Source organism: Cricetulus griseus, assembly GCF_003668045.3.
Source record: "Cricetulus griseus strain 17A/GY chromosome 1 unlocalized genomic scaffold, alternate assembly CriGri-PICRH-1.0 chr1_1, whole genome shotgun sequence".
In the NCBI taxonomy this organism is placed as follows: domain Eukaryota; kingdom Metazoa; phylum Chordata; class Mammalia; order Rodentia; family Cricetidae; genus Cricetulus; species Cricetulus griseus.
The window spans coordinates 101,256,817-101,270,709 of NW_023276807.1; the positions used below are offsets into that span (position 1 = coordinate 101,256,817).

Consider the following 13,893-nt stretch of genomic DNA (forward strand, 5'->3'; position numbering starts at 1 on the left):
AAATTCCTCCTAACAGTGTAACTTACCTGCTGTTTTCCCAAAGCCCACACAGTGCCCTGAAGCTGTTAGCCTTGGAGCTATTCTCAGAGTTTGGTTTTTATAAAGCCACAGCCTTACTTCAATCAAGGGACTTGAGGTCAGAGGAATCCAGTGCCCTTTTGCCTGAGACCTATCCAGCCCTCCATCCATGAAGCCCTGTTCTCCCTGGCCTCCAGAGAAGTAGAAGTTTGCTGACTTATAGCATCATACCAGCATGTTTAGGGTTGAAATGTGAATGGACAGATAATCAGGGAAGAGATGGAAGAAAGAAAGCAGGAATCATTTATTCAATACATTTTCACAAAGCCCATTAACAGCTGTGGTTGTTAAGGGAGTTATAGCAAAAGATAAGCAGAGCATTGCTGGCTCACAACTACAGTCTCAGCACTCTGAGGCTGAGGCACAAGGGATGCCATGAGTTCAAGCCTACTGTGGGCTATGGGGTGAGATGAGAGAGACAGGCACACGATAGGGAGGTAGGGGAGAGAAGAGGGGAAGGGGGAAAAAGAAAGAGAAGAAGGATGCTGGGTGGTGGTGGCATATACCTTTAATCCCAGGACTCAAAAGACAAGCAGATCTCTGAGTTTGAGGCTACAGAGCGAGTTCCAACACTGCAAGAGCTACACAGAGAAACCTTGTCTCAGAAGAGAGACAGCTAGACATAGAGAGGGAGAAAAGGCCCCAGTTCAAACAGTCAAACAATACTTCTATGCTGAGTAAGATACAATATACAGATGCTATTTTTGCAATGAAAAATGTCTAGCAAAGACTTTTAAAAGATGTTTGAGGGCTGGAGAGATGGTTCAGCATGTCAATGGGCTTTTTATACCCGAGTTCAATCCTCCGTACCTATGATAGAAGGAGAGAACCAAATCCCAAAAGTTGTCCTGTGACCTCCATATATAACACCATAGTGTATGCACGTGCTAATAAATAAAAATGCAAAAAGATGTTTGAGTTAAACATTTAACTGTGTGAATTTTACAGTTGTTTACAGCTACATAAAAAGCTACTCCAAAAATGTAGCATAAAGTAAGAACCACTTAATGGACTGTGTAAGCTTTCCTTAAGAGATGAATCACCTTACACATGGGAAAGGTTCTGCTTGGCTCACCATTCTAAAGGTTTCAATCCATAGCTGAAAAGCTTTGTTTCTTGGGTCCATGGTGGCATAGCACACCATGGCAAGAGCAGCGGGCAGTAGAGGTTTGTTCACCTCATGGAAGGGAACAGGGAATAGGAGAAGGCCATAAGCCCCATTGTCCACTTCCAGGACATATCTCACAGTTGGCCTGCTTTCCCACTAGGCCCCATCTCTGAAGGATTTTCTGCCATGTTAGGTACTAAGCCTTTTTAACACGAGCTTTTGATGACAGTCAAGACATAAACTGTAGCATATACTTATGATTCCATGAGTCAGACCTTGGTTACAGCGCAGTATGGATTTCTCATCTCCACGCATAGACAAATAAGATATCAACTAGAGTGATGAGGGAAGACCACCAGAGCCACATGTCTTCCCAATATGAATCCTGGGACAGACTGACCAAGATAGTTCCTTCACTTCTTTGTCTGGCACCTTGTCTCTGAATAGTTGGGTATTGTTGGTTACAGATGCAGGTTGAGTGTGTCTGATTCTGTTTTTCCACATGGCTGGCTTGGGCTTCCTAAAAAGTCAGACTTTGAAGCTAGAGAGATGGCTCAATGAGTTTGAGTCTTTGCTGCTCTTACAGAGGACCTGAGCTTGGTTCTGAGCACCCACATCATACAGCTCATAGCCAACTCTAACTCCAGCTCTAGGAAATCCAATGCCCTCTTCTGGCCCCCCACAGCAACTGCACTCAAGTGCCAATACCCGTGCTTATACACACACAATTCTTTTGTTTTTCAGTTGAAAATAAATGGTCAGACTTCTATATGGCACTGTCCCTCAAAGCAGTCGTCCCCAGAAAATAAAAATGGAAGCCATCAGATCTCTTGTCTTAGGGTTAGTACTGCTGTGATGAAACACCATGACGAAAGCAGGTTGGGGAGGAAAGGGTTTTTCAGTTTATGCTTCCACATCACAGTTCATCACCAAAGGAAGTCAAGACAGGAACTCAAGCAGGGCAGGAACCTGGAGGTAAGAGCTGATACACAGGCCATGGAGGGGTGCTGCTTTTTGGCTTCTTCTCCCCCTGCTGGTCTTAGCGGTTGTCCCACGGTACTGTCATCTCTAAAATACTGGGGGCTTCTGCTGCAACTGGGCTGCACTTTCACCAATAGCCACATCTAGTCTCTCCTCATGGTGCCAATCCTGAACTTCTCTTCCTGTCCCCTTCAATACTGGGCCTTCAACTGCCACTAAGGCTACACCTTCACCAATGGCATCTCCTGGCCTCTCACAGGAACAAGCATCAGCTGCTCTCCATGACCCCTTCATGCCTTCAAAAACAGTACCATTTGGGTGATGATTACACATTACCAAGTGCAGCTGCCAGCATGAGGCACAACCTTGCTGCCTCCGGAACACAGCTTCTCTGTGCTCTCAGAAAACATGGAAGATTTCACCTCAATGATACTAGTCTTTTCTAAATCACTGCTAATTTCCCAGCTTTGCAGTGTCTGTCTGTAGCTCTGTGAAATTTCCTTTAGCTGTCTTTTTATAACATAATTATATTGTAATCTGACCTACTCCCTGTCCACCTGCCCACAAGTCTTTGGAACCCCCACTTGGCTAGTAGCTCTAGATAGAAACTGATAACTATGACCATCATCAAGTATCCCAGCAGAGCAATGGTTTCACTTTAGTAGTTCTGGTATCTTGTTAATCACAGCTGATTTTTCAGTCTCAGCTGACCAGAACCATAGAATCTTAATTCAAAATAAATGGTCCTGATTTTAAATTTCCTTCTGAAATTCATAAGCCAGACATCTATCCTCTGTATTGCCCTCAACAGTGGTATCTTTCAAGTTCCTACAGAACAGCCAACTGAGCTCTCAACACTCAGTGGCTTTTCTAGCCCAAAATTCCAGAGACCTTTTACAATCCTCCTCAAAACACAAAGTCAGGTCTGTCACAGCAATACCCCACTCCTGGTACCAACTTGTCTTAGTTAGGGTTTCTATTGCTGTGATGAAACCCATGACCAAAGCAACTTGGAGAGGAAAGGGTTCATTCAATTTATGCTTCAAAATCACAGTCCATCATCAAAGGAAGTTAGGACAGGAACTCAAGCAGGACAGGAGCTTGGAGTCAGGAGCTGATGAAGAGGACATGGAGAGGTGCTGCTTACTGGCTTGCTTTCTATGGCTTACTCAGCCTGCTTTCTTATAGAACCCAGGACCACCAGCCTGAGGTTAGCACCAGCCACAATGGGCTGGACCCTACCCCATCAATCACTAATTAAGAAAAGCCCTACAGGCTTGCCTACAGCCCATCTTATGGAGGTATTTTCTTATTTGAGCTTCCCTCTTCTCAGATGATTTAGTTTCTGTCAAGTTGACATGAAACTAGCCAGTACACCCCTTCAAGGCAACCAAGAGGAAAGTCACGGTACCTTTGTATAACCTAGTCCCCAAAGACACACATTATTATTTTTGCTTTATTCAGTTCATTAGAAATAGGTCACTAAGTCTGTGTTCAAAAAAAATGAGGAATTCAGCTCTAATTTGAAGAGTAGTGCTAGAGAATTTGGGAGCTGTTTTTTAACACTTAAAACAATATTGTCTATTTCCTGTGGAAAAATAACTATACCTCTAGTCCTCTATTCCTTCAAAACCATGTGATTCCCCTTCCCCCTTTGTCTCCTCCCTGCCCTTCTGCCCATGAGAGCAAGGCCATGCATTCTCCTCATCCTTTAGACAAGTCCCTGGTTTTGAGCAGTCACATAAGCTTTTTTTACAAAGTGGGTTTGAATAAAAATTCCATCTCCAGAAATGCTTCCAAGCAGCTATGGGGGCAAAAGAAGACATTTGAAGGTAAACAGGGACCCTAGAACGTTCTCTGAATTTTCTTTAACAAAAGGGGGAGGTGTGTGTGCTCCAACAAACTGATAATAGCAGCCAGAAAAAAAAATGTGGGAAATAGGAAGCATCAAAACTAAATGAGGGGAGGATGCGGATAGACAGCACAGAGATGTCTGCCTGTAACCTCAGGAATCTGGGAAGGGAGATGCAAGAGGTTTGGGAATTCCAGGCTAACTGGGCAAGATAGTGAGAACCTTTGTTAAACCAAAAATCCTGCAGTGGTGCAGCAGACACAAACTAAAATCTATCAGAACTGAAACTGGACATTAGAAGGGTCTAGGACAAAAACTGCAAGGCAGTAAATAGCATGATACAAACTCAGTTTATGTCAGACCATTCTTTAAATGACATAAAGATGGAACTTTTACTACCAGAAAAGAGCAAACTTGCAAAGTCTCAGCAAGAAAATTTTGATAGAAAGTCAGGGTCAAGCTGATATGCACATGATTTGAGTTAGACAGCCAGGGATAAGAAGCAAAGATAGCCATGTAGCAATCTAAAACAAAGCTGCCACACTGTCTTCTTGGCAAGGGAGAGCTGTGTCCGAACGAAAATTAAAGTCAATAGATAGATAAAGGCTGATAGAGGGGGCAAAGAAGCATACCGACCAAGGCTCAGCCTGACTGAGGTGCCTGGGGGACTCCCAGAGCAGAGTCTCCGGGTCTGTGTCCTTCACACAGAGTCCGTGATGAGGGCTAAAGAACTCACCAGGCCTCGAGTGTCAGCAGAAGTGATGGAGTATGAGTGTTCAGAGTTTTCAAGGATTTTGTTATTGTTTGAACAAATATGAAATGGTGCCCTGTCCCTTTTGGACCAAAAAAAATTAAAAAGGAAGACCATTATTATTCTAAATTTGTGATAAATTTCACTAAATTTATATAAAAAATAGGTTTGTTTTCTTAGGATCTTTTCCTTTCCTCTAAGCAATCTGCCAGTTTAGTGGGGCATTTGTACTGGCAATCAGCCTTTTTCCTATCACTTTCTCCTGAGAAAGTAGAACCAGGTGTTGGGCCTTGGGGCTTGGTTTGGTTTATTTCATTTTGTTTTGTTTTTATGGTGGAGAGATTGGAAACCTGGGCCTCACACGTGCTGGGCAAGCACTCTGCCTCTGAGCCCATCACCAGCCCTCAAACTCTTTTCAGTAATGTGTGTGTGAGTGTATATATGAGTATGTACAGGAGTGATTGTGTGAGTGTACGAGTGTGTGTATGAGTGTGAGTGTGTATGTGTATGAGAGTATATAGGTATGCGCGTGTGTCTGTGGGTATGAGTGTGTGAGTGTGTATTAGTGTGTGAGCCTGTGTATGAGTGTGGGGGAGTGGTATGAGTCAGTGTGTGTGTGTGTGTGTGTGTGTGTGTGTGTGTGTGTGTTGAGTGTGGTGTTGTCTGCTTAGTTGTTATAGTATCTGTCTTTCATTTGGCAAGTGATAAGATTTCATTACATGAAAATTTAAACATATACCTATTATAAAAGACTTTTAATATTTGTATTAGTTATAATTTCTTTTTAATTTTTGAAAATTAGGACTGTTCTGTTTGATCCAGAGAGTAGTTTTTTTGTTTTTGGTTTTGGTTTTTTGGTTTTTTTTTTTTTTTTTTTGGTTTGGTTTGGTTTTTTGAGGCAAAGTTTCTCTTTGTATCCCTAGCTGTCCTGGAACTCACTCTGTAGACCTGGCTGGCCTCAGACTCACAGAGATTTGCGTGCTTCTGCCTCCAGAGTGCTGGGATTAAAGGAGTGTGCCACCACTTTCCAGCCAAAGAGTGATTTGTAAAAGCCATACTTTGGATTTAAATGAGTTAGTTTATTAAGTATATAACAAGTTACACTAAAAGAATAAGCAGCAAGTGATAAATGAGAGGTAGACAGATGGAATAGATGACAGAGAAAATCATCATCAAATTGAAATTTACCAGCATCCCATGAAAGTGGACTAGGAAAACCCTGTTAGGCAGCCAGTGGAGGTTCCAGGCAAAGCAGCATCCCCTAGGGTGAGGCTTTCAAAGGAAAGAAACAACTAAAGAAAGATTACATCATCAGATCCAGAATTTTCAAGCAGAAACAAACTAGGGAAGCTAAGGCAATGAGCTTGAGTTCCCAGTTGAGTTTCTCTCCATGACCCAGCTTCCAGCCTGTCTTTCCCCCCATGGCTGTTGTAGATAGTTTGTCTTCTACTATTCTTGGGGTGTTCCGTCCTCCTTGATACAGAATGAGAGGAACCTATCCCCAGAAGAGGCCTTGAAGGACACTTGGAGACAAACGTACTTAGGTCTGAAATGGTGGGGGGGTGAGGTGGTGGTGGTGGTGTGGAGTACAAACTTGCCTCTCTTGGAGCGCAAACAGTACACATCATACTGTACCTGGGGAGGGACACCAGGCATAAGTTGCTGCTTTTACCCATTGTTCTCTCTGTGAAATACTTTTGGGTGCTTTGTTTTGCTTACCTGGTTTTTAAGACAAGAGTTTGTGTAGCCTAGGCAGGCCTCAAACTTGCTGTGTAACCAAGGATGATTTTTAACTCCTCATCCTCGTGCCTCCATCTCCTGAATGCTGGGATTACAGGCAGGCACCACCAGGCCTTGCAACCACTTCTTTTCTTCAGTCCCAGCTCCAAGAGGAGGAAAGAAACTACTAGCAACTTTCATTCATCGTGATGTAGCTCTCCCTACCTCCTTTTTGTTTATTTGTTTACTTATTTATTTTGAGACTATCTCATGTAGGCTATACTAGCCTCAAATTCATTCTGTAGCCATTTGCTGGCCTCCTGCTCCCTGATCCTGATCCCGCTGCATCTTAGAATTTCTATCGCTGTGAAGAGACACCGTGACCACAGCAACTCTTATTGAAAGACCCCCGGAGAGGTTCTTTCGTGGAAGAAGACCCACACCCAGGAATCAGCGAAACCACGAACTTTGGATGTAAGAACAAGAGGATTTATTAATAACACGGATATCCGGGGCTTAGCTTCTGTTTTGCCAAGCCCCGAGCCCCGGAAGGAGGGTCCTTTTATAAGGGAAAACAGGCATAGTACAGAAGCGAAAAGCATCAAATCAGCATTTTCTCAAGGTTTAATAGCCAGGCGAAATGGCCTTATCTCCTGCCGGTCCAGATGGCTGGCCTTGGGACCGAGCGATCCGGCGGGGGTTGGCCTTGCGTGGGGCGGGGAGTTAGAGCCAGCAGCTGCAGAGATCAAAAGGTGCTAAGGAGGGAAGTGCTAAGGAGAGAAAGATGTATTCGCGCGCCCCGCCAGCTGCCGACCAGAGTAGAAAGGCTACAGCCCAGGGGTGGGGGTCTTTCATCCCCCATTTCTCTTGTTACTGAATGGAATCTTTCATTCAGAGGTCTCTGGATATTCTGGATCTATCTGCTTTAGCTGGTGGTATTGTTGAGTTAAAACTAAGGTTTGTATGGCAGATAATCGTTCTCTAATGAATTGAGTTATCTTGTTCAGAATGCAGGGACCAAGTATAAGGATTAATAATAGAATAATCAGAGGTCCCATGAGAGTAGATACCAGAGTAGTGATCCAGGGGGACTTAGTGAACCATCCTTCGAACCATCCTTGTTGAGACTCAAATAGCTGTTGCCTCTGTTTTAGCCTTTCCCTAAGTTTGGTCATGCTATCCCTTACTATTCCTGTATGATCTGCATAAAAGCAGCATTCTTCCTTGAGGGCAGCACATAGCCCCCCTTCCTGTAAAAATAATAAATCTAATCCTCGTCTGTTCTGCAGGACCACCTCAGAGAGTGATGTTAAGGATTTTTCGAGTGCACTGACTGACTCTTCCAGTACCTGGATGTCCGTGTGCATGGCTTGTTGTAGAAGCTTAAAATGATTAATTCCCTGTAGGGCAACGGTTCCGGTCCCTATGCCGGCTGCTATGCCCCCCACTGTTATTCCTCCTAATAATAGGGCCACGGTAAGGGATATTGGCTCCCTCTTATATCGGGTTGATTTCCCTAGTACGCTGTAAACATATTCAGGTTGGTGGTATGTGACTTTGGGCCAAAGTTCTATCAATATACAAAAATCAATGGTGGTGTTGAGAACAGTGGTAGAGACACAGGGAGTCAACCCAGTACTGCAAGCCCAATAAGTTCCATAAGGGGCAACAAGGTATCGGCTGTCCTGAGATAATGGCTCTACTTGGTTACATAACTCTTGATGTGAGGGAGGGATCCTGCCTATGCATAGCCCCTTTCCTGAGACCTCAGATATTGTGAGCTTGTGCTGCATAGCAGCTCCACAACTGGTAGGTGCTGAGGTCTGGTTGGAGTAGTTGCCCAGTATTGCCACGCCTTCATAATATGGGGGCCGGGAAACTAGGCATAACCAGCATTCCTGAGTCTTGTTGGGGTCTGAAAAATTTAAGGCTTGGTAAACTCCTTGGATTAATTGTAATAATCTATCTCCGGTACCTGGAGGGTCTCTGGTTAACTCGATGTTTAGGGCATCTGGGGTGGGGGAGAAGATGACAGCATCTGGGGTAGGAGTGATAGCTTTAGGAACGGTAGGGGGTTCAGGGACTTGGAATTGGGTTGGGGATCTCTGGTCCGCTATTACTGTGTTTGGCCCGACTGATTGTTGGCTTAGGGGAGTAATTTGTCTGTACAGGGAGAATAAGGTCACCGGATCTTTCCCTGCTCGGTGCAGCCGGAGTCCCCAGACTTTAGGACTATCCCAAGTAGTCCTTTTTCCAGCATCTGTGAACCTTAGGATGAGAGGGTTGCATTTTCCTCCGGGGGTGGCGCCTTGAAAACCTCCCCCTCCGGCACTATCATAACAGGGTCCGCAGGCTCTTTGCCCACATTTCCATGGTCCTTTCCCTGCGTACCCTGGGATCTCCCTCCGTTTGAGAGTGATGAAATCCCAAGAGGAAGAGGGTTTCCAGTAAGCCTCCCCTGTGGTTTCACATCCCCAGCTTGCACAGTACCCTTCCTGTGGCCCCCCGCAGTCATGAGTTGGTCTATGGCCAGGACAAACATAAAAATCCTTGCTTCTTGTCCCTATCCTTCCCCCAGGGTGGTGGCATCCGTACCCTGGGAATGGTTCCTGGTCAGAGGGATCCCAATCAGACCCTACTAAGTCACATAGGTCGACATAGAGAGGAGGGAACCCATCATGTAGAGTCCCTATATAAGTGCTGAGGTTGGCTATTTCCCCGGTCCCTAGATTGGCTATTTTCCAGGTGATATTATAAACCCTGTGGGGGTTAGTTGCTACATGGGGGGTAAACAGACAACCAATCAACAGGAGGGTGTACGAGAGAGTCTTATCTTTAAAGGATTTTGAGTGCGGTGTGCGGTCCATTCTGATGTAGTGGCTGAATCGGTGGGTCGGGCTGGCTTTACATGTGAAGCATGTATCCAAGCGGCAATGCCGTCTACTTTGAGTGCGGTGGGAGTGGTAAGCAAAACGATGTAGGGTCCCTTCCAGTGGGGTTCAAGGTTCTTGGCCTGGTGACGCCGGACCCAAACGGTGTCCCCGATCTGGTAGGAATGGGGGATGGTGGGATGGTCCCTCTGGTCTTTATAAGCTTGAGCAAGGGGTTTCCAAATCTCCCGTTGTACTAATTGTAGTGCCTGTAAATGAGCTTGGAGAGAAGGGGAGTTAGCAAAATCTGAGACATCTTGATCAAGAAAGTTAATGATAGGAGTAGGTACTCCATGCAGGATTTCAAAAGGTGTGAGCCCATGTGGCCCAGGGGTGTTGCGAGCACGATAGAGGGCTAGGGGGAGTAGGAGGACCCAGTCTCTAGTGCCAGTTGCAAGCGACAATTTTGTTAAAGTCTCCTTGATTGTTCTATTCATCCTTTCTACCTGTCCTGAACTTTGGGGTCTATAAGCACAATGTAATTTCCAATCAATCCCCAACAAGGTGGCCACTGACTGACTTATCTGGGAGGTGAAGGCGGGCCCATTATCTGTTCCCAGTACCTGAGGCATCCCATAACGTGGAAAGATTTCTTCAAGCAATTTCTTAGTAACGATCTTGGCTGTTTCATGTTTAGTAGGAAAGGCTTCAACCCATCCTGAAAAGGTGTCTACAAAAACTAATAGATACTTGTATCCATATTTACCTGGTTTAATCTCAGTGAAATCTATCTCCCAATGTGTTCCGGGCCGGTAGCCTCTGACCCGGTTCCCAGGAGGAAGCTTCAGTCTGGATGCGTTGACTCGGGCGCACGCATCACATTGTTCAGTTACCTGTTTTAGAATGTCATTCTTCCCCAAAAGGAAATTGAATTCCTCTTCTCGTTCGAGGAGCTCCCGCATCTTCTTGGAGCTCAGATGTGTCATCTTATGTAAAAATGTCACTAGGTACTTGGTTACCCGGTAGGGGATGACAGTCTTTCCTTCATAAGTCCAATCCCCGTTTGGTTCCTTTGTGGCTCCCAATTTCTCTAGGGTTTGGATGTCTCTTTGTTCATAGTCCCATGAGGGGGTGGGACGGTCGTTGGTGGGCTCCAGAGCCAGGAGGCTAGTGGTGTCTGTGGTCAGGGCCGCCTCTCGGGCAGCCAAGTCTGCCCTCCGATTGCCCCTGGCTTCAAGAGAATCCCCTTTTTGATGTCCGGGGCAATGTATGATACTTAAGGCGGAGGGCAGATGAAGAGCTCTTAGGAGAGCGAGGATTTCCTCCTTATTCTTAATGTCTTTCCCTTCGGAGGTAAGCAGCCCCCTCCGTCTGTAAATTTCTCCATGTATATGGGCAGTGGCAAAGGCATAACGACTGTCTGTGTACACGGTGAGCCTCTTACCTTCTGCCAATTTTAGAGCCTGCGTGAGTGCAATGAGTTCTGCCCTCTGCGCAGAGGTTCCGGGAGGGAGTGCCTGAGCCCAGACAACCTGATTCTCTGTGGTGACTGCTGCGCCCGCCCTTCGTTTTCCTTGATGCAAAAAGCTGCTTCCATCCGTGAACCAGATGTGGTCCGGGCTGGGTAGAGGCTGGTCAGTCAGGTCGGGTCTCGCCCCATGGGCCTCAGCCAGTACCTGTAAGCAATTATGAGCCTCTGGCTCCCCTGGGAGAGGGAGCAAGGTGGCTGGATTCAGAGTCACCAGAGGCCCAAAGTGGACCCGGTCTTTGTCCAACAGCATAGTCTGGTAATGAGTCATTCGGGCATTAGTGAGCCATCTGTCTGGAGGCTGTCTGATGACTGCCTCAACCGCATGAGGGGCATGTATGGTCAAAGGCTGCCCCAAGGTTAGCTTGTAAGAATCTTTTACTAGCAGGGCTATGGCGGCAATCATTCGGAGACAGGGTGGCCATCCCGATGCTACAGGATCCAATTTCTTGGAGAGGTATGCAGTGGGCCTTCTCCAAGGCCCCAGTTTTTGGGTGAGGACTCCCTTGGCATAGCCTCCTTTCTCATCTATAAAGAGTTCAAATGGCTTAGCTAAGTCCGGTAGACCCAGGGCTGGTGATTCAAGGAGAGCCTTTTTGATGTTGGTGAAGGCTTTCTTTTGGGGCTCTTCCCATTTAAAAGCAACCCCTGGCCGAGTGAGGGGGTAGAGGGGAGCCGCCATTTCGGCAAACCCGGGGATCCATAGGCGGCAGAAGCCTGCCGTTCCCAAGAACTCTCTCAGTTGGCGGGGATTTTGTGGGGTGGGAATGTCTAAGATGGCTCGCATACGGGCTTCCGTTAGCCATCGCCGTCCATCCTTTATCTTGTATCCTAAATAGGTCACCTGTTTCTGACATATCTGGGCCTTCTTGGCGGATGCCCGGTATCCTAGGCTCCCAAGAGTCTGGAGGAGGGCTCGAGTGCCTTCCTTGCATTCTTCCTTGGTTTTGGCTGCCAGGAGGATGTCATCTACATACTGTAAGAGGATTAGCGCGGGGTACCGGACCCGGAATCCTGCCAGATCCTGATGTAAAGCTTCATCAAAAAGGGTGGGGCTGTTCTTAAACCCTTGAGGTAACCTAGTCCAAGTTAGCTGCCCAGAGATTCCAAGGTCGGCATCCTGCCATTCAAAGGCAAATATAGGTTGGCTGGTGGGATGCAGGCGGAGGCAGAAGAAGGCATCTTTAAGATCTAAGACTGTATACCAGGTATAGTTGGGTGGCAATCCGCTCAGCAAATTATAAGGGTTGGGGACAGTAGGGTGTATGTCCTCTATCCTTTTATTGACCTCCCTCAGATCCTGTACTGGCCTATAGTCATTGGTTCCTGGCTTCCTGACGGGCAACAAAGGTGTATTCCAAGGAGATTTACAGGGCACCAGAATCCCTTGTTCAAGTAACCTTTTAATATGTGGCCGAATTCCTTCTCGGGCTTCTTTAGGCATTGGATACTGTCTGACGGATGCAGGAAGGATGGCAGCTTTTAAGGTTACTATAATTGGGGCCTGGTTGATGGCAAGGCCCATTCCTCCTGTTTCAGCCCAGGCTTGGGGAAATTCCGCAAGCCAGTGATCAAGGGTTTCCTGATTGTTCGAATTAGTCCTCTTTTCATGGAGTCTGTATTCATCTTCTATGGACATTGTCAAGATGGTAAGGGGAATTCCCTCTGGCCCTGTGACTTTGACTTCTGACCTCTCAAAGTGTATTTGAGCTCTTAATTTGGTCAATAGGTCCCGTCCTAGTAAGGGGTAGGGGCAATCTGGCACATGGAGGAAAGAATGCATAACCTTACCAGTCGCGAGCTGGAGCTGCCGATTTGTAGTCCAATGGTACTGCTTTCCGCCTGTAGCTCCCTGTACCCATGCAGTCCGGTGACTCAGGGGTCCGGGTGACCGATTCAGAACGGAATGTTGTGCCCCTGTATCTACTAGGAAGGTGACCGGATGCCCCCCGACTTGCAGTGTTATCCTGGGCTCAGGGGGGGGCTCCTGGCCCTGACTTCTCTAATCTTCTAGGTTTAGAAGGTCAGAGGTTCTTGGCCGTGGAGGCTTGGCCCGGGGGTTCTTAGGGCATTCTTTTGCCCAATGTCCTTTTTCTTTGCAGTAAGCGCATTGATCCCTGTCCAGGTGGGGCCCCCTTCTGCCATCCCTCTGCCTATTCTGTCTCTGACCTGTCACTACTGTGGCCAATAGCCTGCTCATCTCTCTATTCCGCTTACGGTCTCTTGCAGCCTCTTTCTCCTCTGCTTCTTTTCTCAGTCTTTCCTCTCTCTCCTGGGCTTCCTTTCTCCAACGTTCTTCTCTTTCTGTCTGTGTCTCTCTCTTATTAAAAATACGTTCTGCTTCCTTTAACAAGTCTTGGAGCGTATATCCTTGTAAATTTTCTAGCCTTTGGAGCTTGTTTCTTATGTCCGGGGCTGACTGCCAAATAAAGGACATAGAAACGCTGGTGGCCTGCCCTGGATCTTCTGGATCATAGGGAGTATACATTCTATATGCTCCTTTTAGTCTCTCTAGAAAAGTGGCGGGCGATTCCTCCGCCCCCTGTATTACCTGCTTTACCTGGGCCAAATTGGTAGGTCGGCGTCCTGCCCCCCGGAGACCCGCGACCAGCAACTGGCGATAGAGACGCAGATGGGTCCTACCTGCTTCAGTAGTAAAATCCCATTCAGGTCTTTCAAGAGGGCAAGCCGCATCGATTTCATTGGGCAGCTGGGTGGGCTGCCCGTTGGCTCCTGGGACATTCTTTCGTGCCTCTAGTAGAACACGCTGTTTCTCTTCCGAGGTTAAAAGAACCTGCAAAATCTGCTCACAATCATCCCAGGTAGGTTGGTGAGTTGTGAGTACCGACTCTATGAGAGATGTCAGCCTCACAGGGTCTGCAGAGAAGGAAGGATTATTATTTTTCCAGTTATAGAGGTCCGATGCTGAGAATGGCCAATATTGAGGTTGGCCATTCGGTCCAGTTCGGAGGGGCAAAGCGGTTGAATCTGGAGCGGGCTGCTCCC

The 13,893-nt window shown here is 46.8% G+C and overlaps 1 protein-coding gene across 1 annotated transcript; it reads right to left on the reverse strand.

The window, feature by feature from the left end:
• Positions 1–8,742: 8,742 nt before the first annotated feature.
• On the reverse strand, positions 8,743–13,632 carry LOC113832278. The gene is made up of 2 exons (XM_027387287.2): positions 10,126–13,632; positions 8,743–9,639 (listed from the first exon to the last, which is right to left on the reverse strand). The coding sequence occupies exons 1-2, from the start codon at positions 12,668–12,670 to the stop codon at positions 9,293–9,295; spliced, it is 2,892 nt and encodes a 963-aa protein (XP_027243088.1). The 5' UTR covers positions 12,671–13,632; the 3' UTR covers positions 8,743–9,292.
• Positions 13,633–13,893: the final 261 nt, after the last annotated feature.

Excerpts from the sequence above, each read along its gene's own strand:
- LOC113832278 (XM_027387287.2), bottom strand. The coding sequence starts at position 12,670 with ATGCATTCTTTCCTCCATGTGCCAGATTGCCCCTACCCCTTACTAGGA. Across the intron at positions 9,640-10,125 it reads TTTCACTGAGATTAAACCAG|CTCATTTACAGGCACTACAA; the intron begins GTAAATATGGAT and ends CTTCTCTCCAAG.